The 21220-nt window shown below is 55.0% G+C and overlaps 1 protein-coding gene across 1 annotated transcript in view; it reads left to right on the top strand.

Annotated features, from left to right (window-relative positions):
* Window positions 1-8953, top strand: part of LOC139239331 (pecanex-like protein 3) — an 89544-nt gene extending 80591 nt beyond the window's left edge. Inside the window, exons 28-29 of the mRNA XM_070868006.1 lie at window positions 465-904; window positions 3806-8953. Of these exons, the coding sequence (XP_070724107.1) occupies window positions 465-904; window positions 3806-3973 (608 nt within the window). The 3' untranslated portion in view covers window positions 3974-8953. The remainder of the gene's footprint in view (window positions 1-464; window positions 905-3805) is intronic.
* Window positions 8954-21220: the final 12267 nt, after the last annotated feature.

The following is a 21220-nucleotide window of genomic DNA, read 5'->3' as shown; positions in this document are numbered from 1 at the left end:
CCATCACCCCCTGTGCTCGCTGACCTACATTGGCTCCTGGTTAAACAATGCCTCAATTTTAACATTCTCATCCTTGTTTTCAAATCCCTCCATGGCCCACACCCCTCCCTATCTCTGTAATCTCCTCCAATCCCCCGAGATGTCTGCGCTCCTCTAATTCTGTCCTCCTGAGCATCCCTGATTATAATCGCTCCACCATCGGTGGCCGTGCCTTCTGTTGCCTGGGCCCCAAGCTCTGGGACTCCCTCCCTAAACCTCTCCGCCTCTCTGCTCCTTCAAGACGCTCCTTAAAACCTACCTCTTTGACCAAGTTTTTGGTCACCTGCGCTAGTTTCTCCTTATGCTGCTCGGTTTTTACCTCCGCCTTGGGATGTAGTGCTTTAAAGGCGGTATATAAATACAAGTGGCGGCTGTATATAAATGCAAGTTGTTGTTGTAGTTAATTGGGGCCATTGTGTCCACAGGAAATGATGCGAACTCTCAGCTGGGACCGTGGACAGTTCGGCCGCAGCCTCTACAGCTGTCTCTCTTGGCCCAGTCGGAGCCTCGGCGGGAGAGCAGCCACACCTTGCAAAGGACTTCCTCCATCCAGGGCCTCCTCGGTCAGAGGCTGTCTGCCAGCCAGCTTTCCTTCAACAGCTCCCTGGTGTCCATGGCCTCGCAAGGCGAGCGTTTCCCGGCGGGCACCCAGCTGGACGGCTCGGGGCCGGTCCGGGTCCTCCACCGAGCCGGATTGGCCTCCTCCACCAACTTCACCTACGACGGGCCTCACGGCAAGTGGAGCCTGCCGGGCCGGCGAGGGGCCAGCGGCCCGCCCAGCGGCGACTGGGACACCGGCTCCGCAACCCACTCCAGCGGCAGCGCGCTGGGCACGCCCGCCAAAGGCAGCCTACCGAGGACCCAGGTCGGTAACCGCTCTCATCGGAAAGATGGTAGATCCGACAGTGCGGCGCTCCCTCAGCACCGCCCCTCCGACAGTGCGGCGCTCCCTCAGCACCGCCCCTCCGACAGTGCGGCGCTCCCTCAGTACCGCCCCTCCGACAGTGCGGCGCTCCCTCAGTACCGCCCCTCCGACAGTGCGGCGCTCCCTCAGTACCGCCCCTCCGACAGTGCGGCGCTCCCTCAGTACCGCCCCTCCGACAGTGCGGCGCTCCCTCAGTACCGCCCCTCCGACAGTGCGGCGCTCCCTCAGTACTGCCCCTCCGACAGTGCGGCGCTCCCTCAGTACTGCCCCTCCGACAGTGCGGCGCTCCCTCAGTACCGCCCCTCCGACAGTGCGGCGCTCCCTCAGTACCGCCCCTCCGACAGTGCGGCGCTCCCTCAGTACTGCCCCTCCGACAGTGCGGCGCTCCCTCAGTACTGCCCCTCCGACAGTGCGGCGCTCCCTCAGTACCGCCCCTCCGACAGTGCGGCGCTCCCTCAGTACCGCCCCTCCGACAGTGCGGCGCTCCCTCAGTACCGCCCCTCTGACAGCGCGGCGTTCCCTCAGTACCGCCCCTCTGACAGCGCGGCGTTGAGGGAGCGCCGTACTGGGAGTCGGGATTATGTGCTCGAGGCTCTGAACCCACGACCTGACCCCGAGGTGAGTGTGCTGCCGACTGAGCCCTGACTGACACCCAGCCATGACTTGAGGACAGACTCTTGGGATGACTGACTTACGACACTGAAAATGGAGACACCTATGCTCTCTGCCAGTTGGACTTGTGTAGTTCGATAAAATGTAGTGCCCATTGGGCCCACCGCTCCGTGCCGGGGTTTATGCTCCACACCAGCCCCCTCCCACCCCTCGTCATCTCACCCCATCACCATATCCTTCTATTCCTTTCTCCCTCATGTGTTTATCCAGTCTCCCCTTAAATGCATCGATACTATTCACCTCGACCCCTCCCTGTGGCAGTTCCACATTCTCACCGCTCTCTGGGTAAAGAAGTTTCTCCTGAATTCCCCATTGGGTTTATCAGTGACTGTCTTATATTGATGGCCCCTTAGTTCTGGCCTACCCCACAAGAGGAAACATCCTCTCTATGTCTACCCGATTGAACCCTTTCATAATCTTAAAGACCTCAATCGGGTCGCCCCCTCAGCCTTTTCCTATTACGTATAACATGAAGGCAGAATATTATCTGAATGGCGGCAGATTAGGAAAGGCGGAGGTGCAACGAGACCTGGGTGTCATGGTTCATCAGTCACTGAAAGTCGACATAAAGGTACAGCAGGCGGTGAAGAAGGCAAATGGTATGTTGGCCTTCATAGCTAGGGGATTTGAGTATAGGAGCAGGGAGGTCTTGCTGCAGCTGTACAGGGCCTTGGTGAGGCCACACCTGGAGTATTGTGTTCAGTTTTGGTCTCCTAATCTGAGGAGGGACGTTCTGCTATTGAGGGAGTGTAGCGAAGGTTCACCAGACTGATTCCCGGGATGGCGGGACTGACATATGAGGAGAGGCTGGATCAACTGGGCCTTTACACACTGGACTTTAGAAGGATGAGAGGGAATCTCATAGAAACTTACAAGATTCTGACAGGATTGGACAGGTTAGATGCGAGAAGAATGTTCCCGATGTTGGGGAAGTCCAGAACCAGGGGTCACAGTCTAAGGATAAGGGGTAAGCCATTTAGGACCGAGATGAGGAGAAACTTCTTCACTGAGAATTGTGAACCTGTGGAATTCCCTGCCGCAGAGTTGTTGAGGCCAGTTCATTGGATATATTCAAGGGAGTTGGATGTGGCCCTTCTGGCTAAAGGGATCAAGGGGTATGGAGAGAAAGCAGGAACGGGGTACTGAGGTGAATGATCAGCCATGATCTTATTGAATCGTGGTGCAGGCTCGAGGGGCCGAATGGCCGGCTCCTGCCCCTATTTTCTATGTTTCTATAACCCCTCAGTTCTGGTATCATCCTCGTTAATCTTTTTGTTTGCAGTGTCAGCTGTGGCTCAGTGCGCAGCACCCTCGTCTGAGTCAGAAGGTTGTGGGTTCAAGTCCCACTCCAGGGACTTGAGCACAAAAATCTAGGCTGACACTCCCAGTGCAGAACTGAGGCAAGAGTTTGTAGAGGGAAGTGACCCGGGGCCCGGGATAGGTGAGAGTTCGGGGCCCAGAAGAGGCGAGGGCCCAGGGGCAGCACGGGCCCAGCCCCACACTGTGCGATATGTGCGCGTACTGGGTCCGTGCAGCAGAGCTGGTCTCCAGTCGTCCTGGTTAACCCTTGCCCCTGGACCAAGACCTCGCTCTGTCAAGCCCCGTGTGGTGGCTGGTGTGCAACGGTCACCCCACGTTAAAACAATCCACCCACAGGCATCTTCCACCCTTCAGGATGTAGTTCGGGATCCGGAATATACGTGGAAGCAAGTTATCCTCGCTTCGAGGGGACTGCCTATGATGATGAGTACTGAGGGAGTGCTGCGCTGTCCGAGGTATGGTCTTTCGGATGAGACGTTAAACCGAGGCCCCATCTGCCCCCTCAGGTGGACGTAAAAGATCCCGTGGCACTATTTCGAAGAGGGGCAGGAGCATTATCCCCGGAATCCTGCCCGTTATTTGTCCCTCAATCAACATAACACAAAAAAAACAGATTATCCGGCCGTTATCGCATTGCTGGGTGTGGGAGCTTGCTGTGCGCAAATTGGCTGCCGCGTTTCCCACAATACAACAGTGACCACACTTCAGAAAGTACTTCATTGGCTGTAAAGCGCTTTGGGACGTCCGGTGGTTGTGAAAGGCGCTATAGAAATGCAAGTCCTTCTCCAGTGCCTTTTATTGTAACAATTCGTTCCTAAGCTGCCTTTTTTCTTTCTCTGGTCACTGCAGGCCCCTTGTCTCCAGCCCTGTGACTTGGGCCAAGTCCCTGAAGCAGACGGCTCTTCCCCACGAGCAGAGTGGCTGCCCCAGGGAGGGGCCCACGAGCCGAAGGAATGGGAGCAGAAGGAGGAGCCGGAGACCACGGCCGTGCAGTCGCTGCTTGACCACCAGTTCTGACCGAGGACCCGGAAGCTTGACTTCCCCGGTTTAGGCCCCCGGACAGCCGCCCTTCCCCCCCCCTCCTCCCTCTCTGCGTGGCGCGTGTGAGAAATCTTTAAATTAAAGATGTGACCGTGTTTGGGGGGGGGGGGGGAGGAGGAGGGTTTGTGGAGCATCTACTGACCCGCTGGTCGGACAACCCTCGCTGCAAGGGTTCGTCGGAGATGTCCATGTCTGGATTTCCCCCTCCCCTCCCCCCAAACTCCAGAGAGCTGGCTTGTTTGGGGGTCTTGAGTATTACCGGCGTCGGTAATACCTCTGAAGAGATGTGAGCATTCCGTGCCCCCCCCCCCCCTCACTCCATCTGCACCGACTCCGGCCGATCCCAGCAGTGAATGGATTGGCGCCCAAGAACTTGTTGCCGAACGACCGAGCGAGAGCAGCCTGAGACACGTGGGGGCTGGCGACGGGTCCCTTACGGTTCAGTCACACCGTTCCGTCCGTCGGATACTGCGCGGGGCCGCAAGGTTGCCCCTTGGCGTTGGCGGAGGTTCGCGAGTTGCGTTCAGGGCGGGGGGGGGGGGGGGGAGGGGGCGGTGCGCTGGGCCAGTGGTCAGCGAGCAGGAGGAGCGACTGCACAGTGCGGGGCTTGATCGGGACGTGCCGGTCTTATTTTAAAGCTCGTGAGAATTGGCGTGCGCTGCAGGGAGCCGGAGGTAGGTTGTGGGGTGGGGGGGGAGAGCCTGTGGATAAAGTCGCTTTACAGCCACCTGTACCAGTGACTATTTGCTCGGTGAGCCTTGCACCTTAACCAGCGTTCTAGTTGGGAGCCCGTGATAGATGTTCGATTTAATACTTTGGTTTAAAGCGTACTTTCTTACAAAAAAAAAACCCCCAAAAAAAAAAAAAAATTGAGCTTACAGGGTTTCTGTTTTTATTTTAAATAAATTGTTAATCTTTGAAATCAGCTGGCTTATGATTGCATCGAAAATATTAACACCCCACCCCGACAACGCTGACGGTACAGTCACAGCGAGTGTATTACCTGGCCCCTCGGCGGTGAAAACATCAGTAAAATGACTGGAGTGTTGAATCGGTGTGGAGGGAGGGCGGGGGTGCGAGAATGAGGGATTGGGGGCGGTTCGTCGCTTTTTTAACCTTTGACTTTCTTCACCGGTTAATTTTACTGCGGCATTCGCGGCCAGATGTACGATTGTGCCCTGCAATACAAGACCAGTGGGAGGGAGTGTGCTTACTGCCCCACACGTTCGCTTCACTCCCCCCCCCCCCCCTCCATTTTGATTAAATGGCTTTATATTCTCGCGCACTTCCTGTCCGCAAGCCTCACTTCCCGTTGTCATTTTTGACCCTGCTTTCTCCACCCTGCGTCTCTTTCCGCCCCCCCCCAACATTTCCCAATGTTAATCGCTACGCCAATATTTCCCATTTGTTTTTCTTATGTCAGCTGTCACGGTGCAGGTCCTGACCCTGGCCACCGGGTGGCTCTGCAGAGTACATTTCAGACAGCGCCTCTCCCTCAGCTCTGTTGCCATCTTTGTGTGTGTGTGTGTGTATAAAATAGATTATTTATGAGCACACCGTGGCCATTTACTAGTGTTGAAAAATTATTTATTTTAAAGACATTTTTAGCATCACATTTCTACCGTTCCATCATCTCTCCTTAAACACACACATCCACCAGACACACGCTCCAACCTGAGCTGCCTGTTTTTGTGTTTAGTTACTGTTTCCTTTCATTATTAGGAGATTTCTTAGGAGGTGGGAAATGCCACACTGGTGGAGTTTGGGGCTGTGCTGCATTCTTCAGGTAGTGTAGAGGGAGCTTTACTCTGTATCTAACCCCGTGCTGTACCTGCCCTGGGAGTGTTTGATGGGACAGTGTAGAGGGAGCTTTACTCTGTATCTAACCCCGTGCTGTACCTGCCCTGGGAGTGTTTGATGGGACAGTGTAGAGGGAGCTTTACTCTGTATCTAACCCTGTGCTGTACCTGCCCTGGGAGTGTTTGATGGGACAGTGTAGAGGGAGCTTTACTCTGTATCTAACCCCCTGTACCTGCCCTGGGAGTGTTTGATGGGACAGTGTAGAGGGAGCTTTACTCTTTATCTAACCCCCTGTACCTGCCCTGGGAGTGTTTGATGGGACAGTGTAGAGGGAGCTTTACTCTGTATCTAACCCCGTGCTGTACCTGCCCTGGGAGTGGTTGATGGGACAGTGTAGAGAGAGCTTTACTCTGTATCTAACCCCCTGTACCTGCCCTGGGAGTGTTTGATGGGACAGTGTAGAGCGAGCTTTACTCTGTATCTAACCCCCTGTACCTGCCCTGGGAGTGTTTGATGGGACAGTGTAGAGGGAGCTTTACTCTGTATCTAACCCCCTGTACCTGCCCTGGGAGTGTTTGATGGGACAGTGTAGAGGGAGCTTTACTCTGTATCTAACCCCGTGCTGTACCTGCCCTGGGAGTGGTTGATGGGACAGTGTAGAGAGAGCTTTACTCTGTATCTAACCTCCTGTACCTGCCCTGGGAGTGTTTGATGGGACAGTGTAGAGGGAGCTTTACTCTGTATCTAACCCCGTGCTGTACCTGCCCTGGGAGTGTTTGATGGGACAGTGCCATCCAACAGTAGTTCTGTTTACCTGTGTTTGATTGCACTGGTTTGGCAGTGAGCGCACTGTCCGGGTTTGGTAAGGTGGTACACTATGCGGTCCCATTAACCGGCTCCAGCATGAAGCAGAGCACTAAGCTGGCAGGGGTCCCATTCCCCAATCGGCACATTCGGCGCTCTCCTTCCCCCTCTTGTGGGTTTGAGACAGCCTTCTGCTTTCCCGCTGTGCTATCCTGTCCTGTGGTCGGCTCGTGGCCTGACCCTTGACCCGGGCTCCTTTCACTTCTCTGCTAGTGGGGAGTCTTGCCCCGTCATTCCCACCCCCCCACCTCCCGAGCATAAAGTGACCGTGCCCACCTGTATCTCCGGGTCAGCTCCTGGTCTGACCAGCTGCCTTCCCCCCCCCCTCCTCCTCTCCAGTGTGTAGCATGGTGCTGGGCGAGAGTGGTGTAATGCCACTCTGACACCGAGCGTCCCCATTAACCCGCCTGGGCTGCAATGGGAAACGCCGCCATCACCCCCCCCCCCCCCCCTCCAACAATGTTCTTCCCGCTCCCTATGTTTTAATTATATGTTGCAGCTCCTGAGCAGGGTTGTGCACTTCCTGTCCTGGAACCTTACTTCCTCTTGTCATCATTGTCCACCCCACCCAGCTGCTTTTTCCCACTGTAAATTCCTGTGTCAACTGTCACGGCGCAGTTCCGAGCTCTGGCCACCGGATGGCGCTGGTCCCAGCGAGCACGCACACAAAAAGGCCATTTTTTTTTTCTTGCCGCCCAGGTACAAGAGAGTAATCTCTAATGGGAAAAGTAAACCGAGAGATGGGGTGAGTTAGTCGCCCACTGTCTGACCGCTGAACCCCAACATTTAACCCCCGTGCTCGCTCTTTACATAGCACAGAATTGCCTTTGTAAATGCTGGTACATTTTAGGCTCCGGGTCAGTCACTGGCTTGTATATATTTTTCCGAGGGAGCTAACTTAACCCCCCCCCCCCCCCCCCTCGTTCATTCCCAACACAGCGTTGGCTCTGTTTAGCCGAATCCTATCCCAGGTCGGAGGTTATGGAGAAATGTCTCCAGATTGCAAGACAAATCGAGCTTGGTTTGGTTTTATAGATTTTAGCAATTTCTAAGCAGCTCTCCCCCCCCCCCCCCCCCCCCCCCCGCCTCACCCCAAGTGTGTGACTGTGTGCGTTAGAGTGGGGGGTGCGGTTGTTTGTTCCCACGTACGGCTTTGGCCGGAAGGAATCCGAGCGGGAATGAGGAGGTGTGGCAGAATGGATGTGGCAGCTCTCCTCCCCTGCTCCTCAGCCGGCACCCTGCGAGACTAACCCGTCCTTGCCCCCCCCCCCGGTCCTGCATGGCGATCCGTCTCCCGCCCTCTCTGCCCGCCTGGCGGTGGGGGTCCAGGTCTGCAGTAGGTGATCCCTGAAGTTGAGATGGTGAGCTTGGTGGAGTTGTACGCTTTCCTGTTTCTCCCCCACCACCCAAGGAACCTATCTGACTTTCCCCCCCACCTCCCACCCGCTCGCCCCGACCAGGAAATTGCTGGGACCCTGAGGTTACAGGTCACAGCGTATCCACAGACGAGACCCCGCCCCCTCGTGCACTCCAAGGGTTTCGGGGGTCGTGTCACTCGCTCCCAGGCCGCGCACTGTTCTGGTCTCGTGGCCGCTTTCCAGGGCAGGGTCGGTGCCGGGGAATCGCAGTCACGCGCCTTGGTGTTACCGGGGGGGCGAGAGAGAGAGAGACAACGGGGGCCCATCATGCCATAGGCCATGACCTCACTCCTGCCTCCTTGTTCTTTCTCAGCGACCATCTTGACGTGTTCTGTCAAACGCCACCCTCCGACTGCCACCCCCTGACGTGGGCAGAGGGGCCCCTCCCCACCACGAATGACCTTTCACCCCTCCTCTGGGATGGCCAAGGGAGAGCCTGTTTGTCGATCTTTTTCTTGCATTTGGAGCAGGCGAGCGGGGTGGGGGGCGCTGGAGTTCAGGGAAAGGTGCTGTTGGATGTCCCGATGGTAGCTCGGGGGACATTTCCGCTCAGAACCTGGACAATCTTTTTTTTAAAGCGATGTACAGTGTGTTTGGGCGAGTGTTTGCCTCGCTACCTGGCCCTTGTTGCAGGTTTAGCTTTATTTATATTCCTCTCGAGGCTCCGAGTTTGTTCGGCCTCTTTTTCTGTTGATTTGTAGAGAAAAAAAAAATTACATGCAATTTTCTGTAAATATCTTTGAAAGGAAAAAAATATTGTCCTGTAAACTTTGAAATGACAACTTGTTTTATACGGTATCGTAAAGAGAGCTTGTACAATATAAAGCATTGTTCAAACAGTACTGTAATAAAAGTTGATTTATAAATTTTAAAATGTTCTTCTCTCCCTCTCGTTTTGCATCGCGAATTCGTGTCCAGCAGTTACACAGGTTAGATACAGAGTAAAGCTCCCTCTACACTGTCCCATCAAACACTCCCAGGGCAGGTACAGCACGGGGTTAGATACAGAGTAAAGCTCCCTCTACACTGTCCCATCAAACACTCCCAGGGCAGGTACAGCACGGGGTTAGATACAGAGTAAAGCTCCCTCTACACTGTCCCATCAAACACTCCCAGGGCAGGTACAGCACGGGGTTAGATACAGAGTAAAGCTCCCTCTACACTGTCCCATCAAACACTCCCAGGGCAAGTACAGCACGGGGTTAGATACAGAGTAAAGCTCCCTCTACACTGTCCCATCAAACACTCCCAGGGCAGGTACAGGGGGTTAGATACAGAGTAAAGCTCCCTCTACACTGTCCCATCAAACACTCCCAGGGCAGGTACAGGGGGTTAGATACAGAGTAAAGCTCCCTCTGCACTATCCTACCCCTGCAATCCTTTGGTTCAGAGTTAGCTCAGCATTTGAGTTAGGAACAGGGAAAGGCCGTTTATTATTCCCAGCCTGTTTGACCATCAGTGGAATCATGGCTGATCTGTATCTTAGCCAGAACCACACGAACTTGGATCGTAGCTCTTAATACTCTTACCCAGTGTTCAATGCTGAATGCTAAGTAGCTTTACACCTCGGGGCCTACAGCCATAGGGAGTTGGATGGAGCTTGGTCCCTTGGGTAGTAGACAGTGCAAATTCTTGGCGCTAGAGCCTGGGTTAGATCTGACTCCAGTGGGGAGTCGGGCCGGCCACATGGCTAGTCTGTCGGAGCTGAATGGTCTGGCAAAAGTTGGACAGGTTCAAGAGTGTGGGCCAAGAAAGGAGAGGTGTGTCCAGTGGAGAGTCGCAGTGGTGTGGACACCAATAGTTACTGCACACTGGCATCTGATGACCACAGCGGGAGGTTCAATCAGTTTGCTGTCAACAATTCACTCGATCCACAATCAAGTCGTTAAATTTTAACGCACAGATTGGACCTGTAGCATTCAAGTTCGCCACACTAGTTACCCTCTTCATCCCAAGTTTCTGCCCTTTTCACAATACCCTGGCCATTGTTCTGGTTTTATTTCCCTCAAATATTTATCCTCTCCCTTTTTTAAGCATTTGCCCGTGGCTCAGTGGGTAACTGAGCCTCTCTCTTGAGTCAGGAGGTCCTGGGTTCACGTCCCACTCTAGGGACTTGAACCAATAATCTAGGCCGACACTCCCAGTGCAGTGCTGAGGGAGTGCTGCACTGTCGGAAGGGCAGTGCTGAGGGAGCGCCGCACTGTCGGAGGGGCAGTACTGAGGGAGCGCCGCACTGTCGGAGGGGCAGTACCGAGGGAGTGCCGCACTGTCGGAGGGGCGGTACTGAGGAAAGCTTGGACTGTCAGAGGTGCATTCTTTTGGATGAGAGGTTAAATCGAGGCCCCGTCTGCCCCCCTCAGGTGGATGTAAAAGATCCCACAGTCACTATTTCGAAGAAGAGCAGGGGAGTTCTCCCTGGGGTCAATATTTATTTCTGAACCAATATCACTAAAACAAATTATCTGGCTATTATTGCATTGAAACACCTCCGGCAGTGCAACACTCCCTCAGTACCACCCCTCCGACAGTGCGGCGCTCCCTCAGTACCGCCCCTCCGACAGTGCGGCACTCCCTCAGCACCGCCCCTCCGACAGTGCGGCACTCCCTCAGCACCGCCCCTCCGACAGTGCGGCGCTCCCTCAGTACCGCCCCTCCGACAGTGCGGCACTCCCTCAGTACCGCCCCTCCAACAGTGCGGCGCTCCCTCAGTACCGCCCCTCCGACAGTGCGGCGCTCCCTCAGTACCGCCCCTCCCACAGTGCGGCGCTCCCTCAGTACCGCCCCTCCGACAGTGCGGCGCTCCCTCAGTACTGAACAAGGTGTGTAGTCTTAGATTTCGAGCCCCTGCAGTGGTAATAGTTAAAGTTGGCGAGCAAATGAGGAAGGAAAGAGAATGTGGGGAAAAAGAAAGCAGAAGTGTTCTCAAGTTTATGTTGTATTTAATCCCCTGGTTTTATCCTTGTCGTGTGTCAATTTGACTTAAATTGGAATCCATCTTCTCTTGGAGGCAGAAGGTCACGGGTTTGAGTCCCACTTGAGCCTATAATCCAGACAGACACTCCCAGCACACTACTGGGGGAGTGCCACACTGTCGGAGGGGCAGTACTGAGGGAGCGCCACACTGTCGGAGGGGCGGTACTGAGGGAGCGCCACACTGTCGGAGGGGCAGTACTGAGGGAGCGCCACACTGTCGGAGGGGCGGTACTGAGGGAGCGCCGCACTGTCGGAGGGGCAGTGCTGAGGGAGCGCCGCACTGTCGGAGGGGCGGTACTGAGGGAGCGTCACACTGTCGGAGAGGCAGTACTGAGGGAGCCCTGCACTGTCGGAGGGGCAGTACTGGGAGACTGCCGCACTGTCGGAGGGGCAGTACTGAGGGAGCGCCGCACTGTCGGAGGGGCAGTACTGAGGGAGCGCCACACTGTCGGAGGGGCGGTACTGAGGGAGCGCCACACTGTCGGAGGGGCAGTACTGAGGGAGCGCCACACTGTCGGAGGGGCGGTACTGAGGGAGCGCCGCACTGTCGGAGGGGCAGTGCTGAGGGAGCGCCGCACTGTCGGAGGGGCGGTACTGAGGGAGCGCCACACTGTCGGAGAGGCAGTACTGAGGGAGCCCTGCACTGTCGGAGGGGCAGTACTGGGAGACTGCCGCACTGTCGGAGGGGTGGTACTGAGGGAGTGCCGCACTGTTGGCGGTGCTATCTTTTGGATGAGACCTTTCAGTTGGATGTAAGAGAACCCATGACCTCTGTTTGGAAGAAGAGCAGGGGGAGTTCTCCCCGGTATCCTGTAGGCCAATATTTATCCCTCAACCAACATCAGTAAAACAGATAATCTGGTCTTTATCACATTGCTGTTTGTGGGAGTTTGCTCTGCACAAATTGGCTGTCTCACTTCCTACATTACAACACTCTTCATCGGGTTGTAAAGTATTTTGGGACTCCCTACGGGACTGAAAGGTCCAAGTCGGTGATTGGAGTCTGGGCAGATACAGCAGGAGCGGCGAGAGATCATGGAGAGGGACGCGAGTTCAGGGCACAGGGGCAGCACGGGCCCAGCCCACACTGTGCGATATGTGCGCGCACTGGGTCCGTGCAGCAGAGCTGGTCTCCAGTCGTCCTGGTTAACCCTTGCCACTGGACCGAGGCCTCGCTCTGTCAAGCCCGTGCGGTGGCTGGTGTGCAACGGTCACCCCACGTTAAAAAAATCCACCCACAGGCATCTTCCACCCTTCGAGGGACTGCCTATGATAATGAAATATGGGAGTTCTTTCACTCTTCGTGAAAAGCTGCTTCGCATCATCGGTAAATTGGGTCGTCTAATCGCAATGAGCGCCTGCTTTACTTGTAGTGATCTGTGTGCTGCCAGGGACTGTCTTTGAGAGATGAACGGGGCAGTGGCGTGTGTGGCCATGGGGTGCATCGCTCAACCTTGCCCTGCCCTCATCCCCCCCCACACACACACACACACACGTCCCAGCAGTGGCCAGTGGATAGTGATTAGGAATGGGAACCCAGGCTCATTTACCCCATATCCCCACTCCAGTGTACTGAGGCCAACTGTAGCCCCTCCCACTGCCCTGAACTGAAATCGCACAGGGCCCCCGGGGCCTTCTGGCCTGTCTGCTTCCGAAGCATCGCAAGCGGAAGAGGAGGAGGTGAGCTTCACGATTTAGTAACTGACAGGAGACCTCTCTGTCAATCCAAACTTGGCACGAGCACCTTCACAACACTACAGTACGGGAGGGTTTGAACACTCCAGCTCAGCCGTGCCTCTCTGCGTGAATCCCTACACAGCGCGATGGAAGTTTCTCGAACATTGCAGCCCTGTTTTGAATGGTATTTGACTGCAACTGAAAAAATGCCAGCAGAGCCAGGTGAAGGCCCGAGGCCTGTGTTTGAGGCCAAGACTGAAAAGAGAGCGAGCGAGCGACAGACGTGCATTGATAGTGTTTTCACTCCCTCAGGACGTGCCATAGCGCTTTACGGCCAATTAAGTTCCTTTTCTAGTGTAGTCGCTGTGGTAATGTGGGAAATGTGGCAGCCAATTTGTGCACAGCAAGCTCCCACAAACAGCAATGTGATTATGACCCAGATCATCTGTTTTAGTGATGTTGGTTGAGGGATAAATATTGGCCCCAGGACACCGGGGAGAACTCCCCCTGCTCTTCTTCCAATAGTGGCCGTGGGATCTTTTACATCCACCTGAGAGGGCAGACAGGGCCTTGGTTTAACGTCTCATCCCGAAGACAGCCCCTCCGACAGTGCAGCGCTACCTCAGTACTGCCCCTCCGACAGTGCGGCTCTCCCTCAGTACCGCCCCTCCGACAGTGCGGCGCTCCCTCAGCACTGCCCCTCCGACAGTGCGGCGCTCCCTCAGCACTGCCCCTCCGACAGTGCGGCGCTCCCTCAGCACTGCCCCTCCGACAGTCCGGCGCTCCCTCAGCATTGCCCCTCCGACAGTGCAGCGCTCCCTCAGTACTGCCCCTCCGACAGTCCGGCGCGCTCTCAGCACTGCTCCTCTGACAGTCTGGTGCTCCCTCAGTACTGCCCCTCCGACAGTGCGGCGCTCCCTCAGTACCGCCCCTCCGACAGTGCGGCTCTCCCTCAGTACCGCCCCTCCGACAGTGCGGCGCTCCCTCAGTACTGCCCCTCCGACAGTGCGGCGCTCCCTCAGCACTGCCCCTCCGACAGTGCGGCGCTCTCTCAGCACTGCCCCTCCGACAGTGCGGTGCTCCCTCAGTACTGCCCCTCCGACAGTGCAGCGCTCCCTCAGCACTGCCCCTCCGACAGTGCAGCGCTCCCTCAGCACTGCCCCTCCGACAGTGCGGCGCTCCCTCAGCACTGCCCTTCCGACAGTGCGGCGCTCCCTCAGCACTGCCCTTCCGACAGTGCGGCGCTCCCTCAGCACTGCCCCTCCGACAGTGCGGCGCTCCCTCAGCACTGCCCCTCCAACAGTGCGGCGCTCCCTCAGCACTGCCCCTCCGACAGTGCGGCACTCCCTCAGTACTGCACTGGGAGTGTCGGCCTGGATTTTGTGCTCTGGAGCGGGGCTCGAACCCAGAACTTTCTGACGCGGAGGTGAGCTTGCGACCTGCTGAGCCACGGCTGACGCTGAGGGTGCGAGGACGAGGATGAGGGAGAGCGAGTCGGTGCTTAGGAGGAGGAACAGCCATATAGTGGTGTCAATAAATCAAGCCTGGGATTCCCCTTTCCATCAACCACCCAAAAATTATTACATTAACTGGGCGTGCCTCTCTTCGCTGTCTGTAGGATCTTATTCACAAACTTGTGGCCACATTCGCTGATTTCACTCCACGTGGTTGGAGAGGTGTCGCTCCCTCGACTGGGCGTGGATTCTCACAGGGAAGGTACGGCCCATCTATAATTAGATGTTTACCTGCGCGTGTGTGTGTGTGTGTGTGTGTGTGTGTCAACGCTCCCTCTGAGCTGCATTTTGTTCTGCGCAACCTGTTTTACTGCGTGGTGCCTTTGTAAAGGGTAACGTTACACCAGTGAGCGGCCTGCGCCAAACCTGTCTGATTACTGCACGAGTCGGCAAGCACCTTTGGGGCAACATTGCTGGGCATGTGCGCCTATGCATGTGTGCGCACTTCGTGTGTACCTGCGTATGTGTATATGGGTGTGTGTGTGTGTATGGGTGTGCATAGACCTAGGGGGCATGATCTTCGAATAAGGGGGCCGCCCATTTAGAACTGAGATGAGGAGGAAATTCTTCTCTGAGGGTTGTGAATCTGTGGAATTCGCTGCCTCAGAGAGCTGTGGAAGCCGGGTCATTCAATAAATTTAAGACAAAAATAGACAGTTTCTTAAATGATAAGGGGATAAGGGGTTATGGGGAGCGGGCGGGGAAGTGGAGCTGAGTCCATGATCGGATCAGCCATGATCGTATTGAATGTCGGAGCAGGCTCGAGGGGTCGTATGGCTTACTCCTGCTCCTATTTCTTATGTTCTTATATGTTGGCGCGAATACACGGCCTCATGTCTCTCATCTGGAGGAGGGGAGAGCGTGCCGGGAGATCTCAGAGAGGCAGTGATCGTGACCATCTTTTTTAAAAAAAAAAAGGGGGACAAGTCCGACTGTGGCAACTACAGGGAATCTCCCTGCTCTCAGCCGCTGGGAAAATTGTCGCTAGAGTCCTCCTCGACCGTCCTCTCCCCGTGGCCGAGGAGCTCCTCCCGGGGTCGCAGTGCGGATTCCGTCGCCCCCGGGCCACAACGGACGAGATGTTTGCAGCGCGACAGCCGCGGGAAAAATGCCGGGAACAGCGCCGCCTTCGACCTTTGACACTGTCGACCGCGAGGGTCTACGGCGCGTCCTCCTCCGTTTCGGATGCCTCCGAAAGTTCGTCGCCATCCTCCGCCTGCTCCGCGACGGCATGCAGGCCGTGATCCTGACCGACGGATCCATCACCGACCCAAGCCACGTCCGGTCCGGGGTCAAGCAGGGCTGCGTCATCGCCCCAACCCTCTTCTCAATCTTCCTCGCTGCCGTGCTCCACCTCACAGTCGACAAGCTCCCCGCTGGAGTGGGACTAAACTACAGAACCAGTGGGAAGCTGTTCAACCTTGGCCGTCTTCAGGCCAGGTCCAAGTCCCTCCCCAACCTCCGTCGTGGAGCTACAGTACGCGGACAACGCCTGCGTCTGTGCACATACTGAGACTGAACTCCGGGACATGGTCGACGTATTTACCGAGGCGTACGAAAGCACGGGCCTTACGCTAAACATTAGTAAGACAAAGGTCCTCCACCAGCCTGTCCTCGCCGCACAGCACTGCCCCCCCCCCCACCCAGTCATCAAGATCTACCCTGGATAATGTGGACCATTTCCCATACCTCGGGAGCCTCCTATCAACAAGAGCAGACATCGACGACGAGATCCAACATCGCCTCCAGTGCGCCAGCGCAGCCTTCAGCCGCCTGAGGAAAAGAGTGTTTGAAGACCAGGTCCTCAAATCCACCACCAAGCTCATGGTCTACAGAGCTGTAGTGATACCCGCCCTCCTGTATGGCTCAGAGACATGGACCATGTACAGTAGACACCTCAAGTCGCTGGAGAAATACCACCGACGCTGTCTCCGCAAGATCCTGCAAATCCCCCCGGGAGGACAGACGCACCAACGTTAGCGTCCTCGACCAGGCCAACATCCCCAGCATCGAAGCACTGACCACACTCGACCAGCTCCGCTGGGCGGGCCACATTGTCCGCAGGCCAGACACGAGACTCCCAAAGCAAGCGTTCTACTCGGAACTCCTTCACGGCAGACGAGCCCAAGGTGGGCAGAGGAAACTGTCATGTATCTCACATTACTGAATATAACTGTATCTTACCATGCTATACATGACTGTAACTGGATATGACCTGTAACAATAAGCTTACCTTACCACCAGGGGTGCACTTGCAGGAGACACTCCATACCTGTCCCACTGAGGTATATAAAGGGAAGTCTCAGGCAAGTGCGGCACTGGAGAGCTGGAATTAAAGGTGCAGGTCCTGAGTGACCTTGACTTCAGCCTGTGTCTTGTGTAAGTCAGTACATTAGAGTCAGGACTTTACAGTGGCGACGAGTTACGGGATCACAGAATCCACAGAATGGCTACCAACAGCTCAGATGAGAAATACAATGCTGGAGACAATTGGGAGGACTTTATAGAAAGGCTCCAGCAAAGCTTTGTAACCAAAGACTGGTTAGGCGACGATAAGGCAAACAAGAGAAGAGCCCATCTCTTGACCAGCTGTGGCTCGAAAACATACGCCTTAATGAAAGACCTGGCACCCGAGAAACCAGCAAGCAAGTCGTTTGAGGGGTTGAGCACACTAGTAAGAGACCACCTGAAGCCAGCGAGCAGCCTACACATGGCCAGACACAGGTTCTACAACTACAGACACTGTGTGGGGCAGAGCATACCCGACTTCGTGGCGGAACTTCGGAGGCTGACTAGTTCATGTGAGTTCCCCGATGAACTAAGGAGAGAAGTACTGAGAGACTTTTTTATTGAAGGAATAGGCCATGCAGGCATATTCTGAAAGCTTATCGAGACTAAGAACTTGACTCTAGAGGCAGCAGCACTGGTCGCACAGACGTTCTTGGCAGGCGAAGAAGAAACGAGGCTGATCTATACGTCGGGTACGACAACCAACGAGGCATCGGAACAAGGGGTTCACATTGTGAAACAAACCGCTACCCCCACACACAGACAAAGGCAGGAGAGCAGGCCTTCAACAGCAGACAATGGCGCCAGAAGCCATCAAAATCAAGGGCCACATGAACGGCCGATCACACCTCATCAACCCACAATGCGAGCAATCAACAACAGATTGAGAGAAGCTCAAGGGAGATCAGCCAGACGCAGCTCATCCTTCAGAAACAACGGAAACGGTCTGTGTTGGAGATGTGGGGGAAGGCACTCAACCAGGGTGTGTCGATTTCAGCATGCCGTTTGCAGAAACTGCAACTACACAGGGCATCTGGCTCACGTGTGCAGAAAAACAGCATCTCGGCTGGTCTACGAATCGGAAGGGTCGGAAAGCGGACCAGAAGACGGTTGGAACAGTGCACGGGATGCCGAGGTACAGCGGGTTAACATGATCAATGTCCACTGTTCTTACACCAAGACGCCTCCAATTATGATGAAGGTTCTGCTCAACGGGATACCCGTCAACATGGAACTGGACACGGGGGCCAGTCAATCGCTCATGAGCGTTCAACAATTTGAACAGCTGTGGCCGCACAAAAGCAACAGACCAAAACTCACAAAGATCGACACCAAACTAAGGACCTATACTAAAGAAATCGTACCAGTCCTTGGCAGCGCCATGCTCTCGGTCACACACAAAGGGATGGTGAACCGACTTTCCCTGTGGATTGTCCCCGGGGATCTCCTGTTGAGGAGAAGCTGGCTAGCAGAACTTAATTGGAAATGGGATGATGTTCACGCCATTTCGTCAGAGGAACGGACCTCCTGCTCAACAGTTCTAAGCTGTTTTGAACATCTCTTTCAGCCAGGTGTGGGCACCTTCAAATGGGCTAAAGTTAGAATCTACATCACACACAATGCCAGACCGGTCCATCACAAGGCTAGAGCTGTGCCTTCTGTGATGAGGGAAAAGATTGAACACGAACTGGACCGGCTTCTCACCCGTGGAATTCAGCGACTGGGCAAGTCCCATCGTCCCCGTCATGAAGCCTGATGGATCTGTGCGAATCTGTGGGGATTACAAGTCTACCATAAACAGAGTCTCCCTACAGGGCCAATACCCGCTGCCCAGAACGGAGGACTTATTTGCCACGTTGGCTGGAGGAAAGCTTTTCTCGAAACTAGACCTCGCATCTGTGTATATGACGCAAGAACTGACCGAAGAGTCTAAGCTACTCACCACCATCAACACACATCGAGGCCTTTTTGTGTACAATCGATGCCCATTCGGCATCAGGTCGGCAGCTGCCATATTCCAGCGCAACATGGAAAGTCTGCTCAAGTCCATCCCGGGGACGGTTGTATTTCAAGATGACGTACTCATCACGGGCAGGGACACTGACTCTCATCTCCGCAATCTTGAGAAGTACTAAGTCAATTGGATCGGGTAGGCCTAAGAGTTAAGAAATCCAAGTGTCTGTTTCTCGCGCCTGAGGTTGAAATTTTGGGCAGAAGGATTGCCGCTGATGGAATCCGCCCAACCGAATCCAAAACCGAAGCGATTCGCCTGGCACCCAGGCCCCGGAATGTCTCGGAACTGCGCGCCTTTCTCGGGCTACTCAGTTACTTTGGGAACTTTATGCAGAACTTGAGCACGCTGCTGGAGCCTCTCCATGTGCTACTCGGGAAGGGGTGCGATTGGTTTTGGGGGGACGTCCAAGAACGCGCCTTCAATAAGGCACGCAACCTTCTGTGTTCCAACAGTGTTTTAGCCTTTTTTGATCCAGGTAAAAAGTTAGTCCTTACGTGTGATGCGTCAGTGTACGGGGTCGGGTGTGTTTTACAGCACATCAATGATGCGGGTAAATTACAGCCCATTGCTTATGCCTCCAGGTCACTTTCGCGGGCGGAGCGCAGGTACGGTATGGTTGAGAAGGAGGCGCTCGCGTGCGTGTACCATGTCAAAAAGATGCACCAATACCTTTTTGGGGCCAAGTTTGCATTGGAAACCGACCACAAACCCCTCGCGTCCCTCCTATCCGAGTGCAAGGCAATCAATGCCAACGCCTCGGCGCGCATTCAGCGGTGGGCACTCATGCTGGCGGCTTACGACTACACGATAAGGCACAGACCAGGCACAGACAACTGTGCCGACGCGCTTAGCAGGCTACCCCTGGCGACCACGGAAGGGTCCGACGAACAGGACTGTGAGATGGTCATGGCAATCAATGCCTTTGAATCCACAGGTTCGCCCATGATGGCTCGCCAAATCAGAGCCTGGACGACCAGCGACCCCACGTTATCTCTAGTTAAAAGATGCGTTTTAACCGGTGACTGGGCAGAGGCTCGCGATGCCTGCCCCGAGGAGGACAAACCCTTCCATAGGCGCATGCATGAACTCTCATTACAGGCAGACTGCCTGATGTGGGGCAGCCGAGTAGTTATGCCCTTACGAGGCAGGGAGGCGTTTGTCCGGGAGCTCCATCGCGAGCACCCGGGGATCGTCCTCATGAAGGCCATAGCCAGATCTCATGTCTGGTGGCCTGGCATTGACGCGGACTTGGAGCTCTGTGTCCATCGGTGCACCATTTGTGCCCAACTCAGTAATGCCCCCAGGGAGGCCCCCTCTAAGCCCCTGGCCCACCAAACCATGGTCGCGGGTGCATGTAGACTATGCGGGCCCATTCATGGGCAAAATGTTCCTCGTAGTTGTTGATGCATTTTCAAAATGGATCGAGTGCACCATTTTAAACTCGAGCACCACTCACCATGGAGAGCCTTAGAACCATGTTTGCAACGCACGGCATTCCTGACATATTGGTGAGTGATAATGGTCCGTGCTTCACCAGCGCAGGATTTCACGATTTTAAAGTTGACCACGGTATAAATCACATTAAGACGGCACCTTTCAAGCCGGCCTCCAATGGCCAGGCGGAGCGAGCAGTGCAGATCATTAAACAAGGCATGCTCAGAATCCAAGGTCCCACGCTGCAGAGCCGCCTGTCGCGACTGCTGCTGGCATACAGATCTCGTCCGCACTCGTTGACTGGGGTTCCCCTCGCGCAACTATTGATGAAACGAACCTTAAAGACCAGGCTCTTGTTAATCCTCTCAGACATGCATGAAATTGTTGAGGCTAAGCGTCAAAAGCTAACTGAGTACCATGACCAACATTCAAGGGGGAGGTGGAATGAGATAGGGGACAAAGTGTTTGTGTTAAACTATGGCCGGGGTCCCAAATGGCTTGCAGGGACAGTAACAGACAAAGAGGGAAACAGGCTACTGGTTGTACAAATGGACAATGGCCAAACCTGCCGGAGGCATGTAGACCAAGTAAAAAGTAGATTCACTGGTAACACTGAAGAACCAGAGGCAGACTACAATGTGGAACTCACACCACACCTGGTGGACAGACAGAGGGAACAACCTGAGGAAAGGGCCGTCTCAACAGACAGCCCAGGCGAGATACCAGCAATCATACTGAACGAAAAACAGATACCAAGGCAAACAACTGAACCACAACTAAGACGCTCCACGCGAGAGCGCAGACCACCTGAGAGACTGAATCCACAAAGGCAATCAGACCTTGGGGGAGGGTGATGTCATGTATCTCACATTACTGTATGTTACTGTATCTTATCATGCTATACATGACTGTAACTGGATATGACCTGTAACCACAAGCTTACCTTACCACCAGGGGTGCACTTGCAGGAGACATTCCATACCTGTCCCACTGAGGTATATAAAGGGAAGTCTCAGGCAAGTGCGGCACTGGAGAGCTGGAATTAAAGGTGCAGGTCCTGAGTGACCTTAACTTCAGCATGTGTCTCGTATAAGTCAGTACATTAGAGTCAGGACTTAACAGAAACGTTACAAGGACACCCTCAAAGCCTCCTAAAGTGCAACATCCCCACCGACACCTGGGAGTCCCTGGCCAAAGACCAGTCCGCCCTAAGTGGAGGAAGTGCATCCGGGAGGGCACT

Source organism: Pristiophorus japonicus, chromosome 27 (genome assembly GCF_044704955.1).
Source record: "Pristiophorus japonicus isolate sPriJap1 chromosome 27, sPriJap1.hap1, whole genome shotgun sequence".
In the NCBI taxonomy this organism is placed as follows: domain Eukaryota; kingdom Metazoa; phylum Chordata; class Chondrichthyes; family Pristiophoridae; genus Pristiophorus; species Pristiophorus japonicus.
This window is presented reverse-complemented; position numbering and strand designations above follow the sequence as displayed.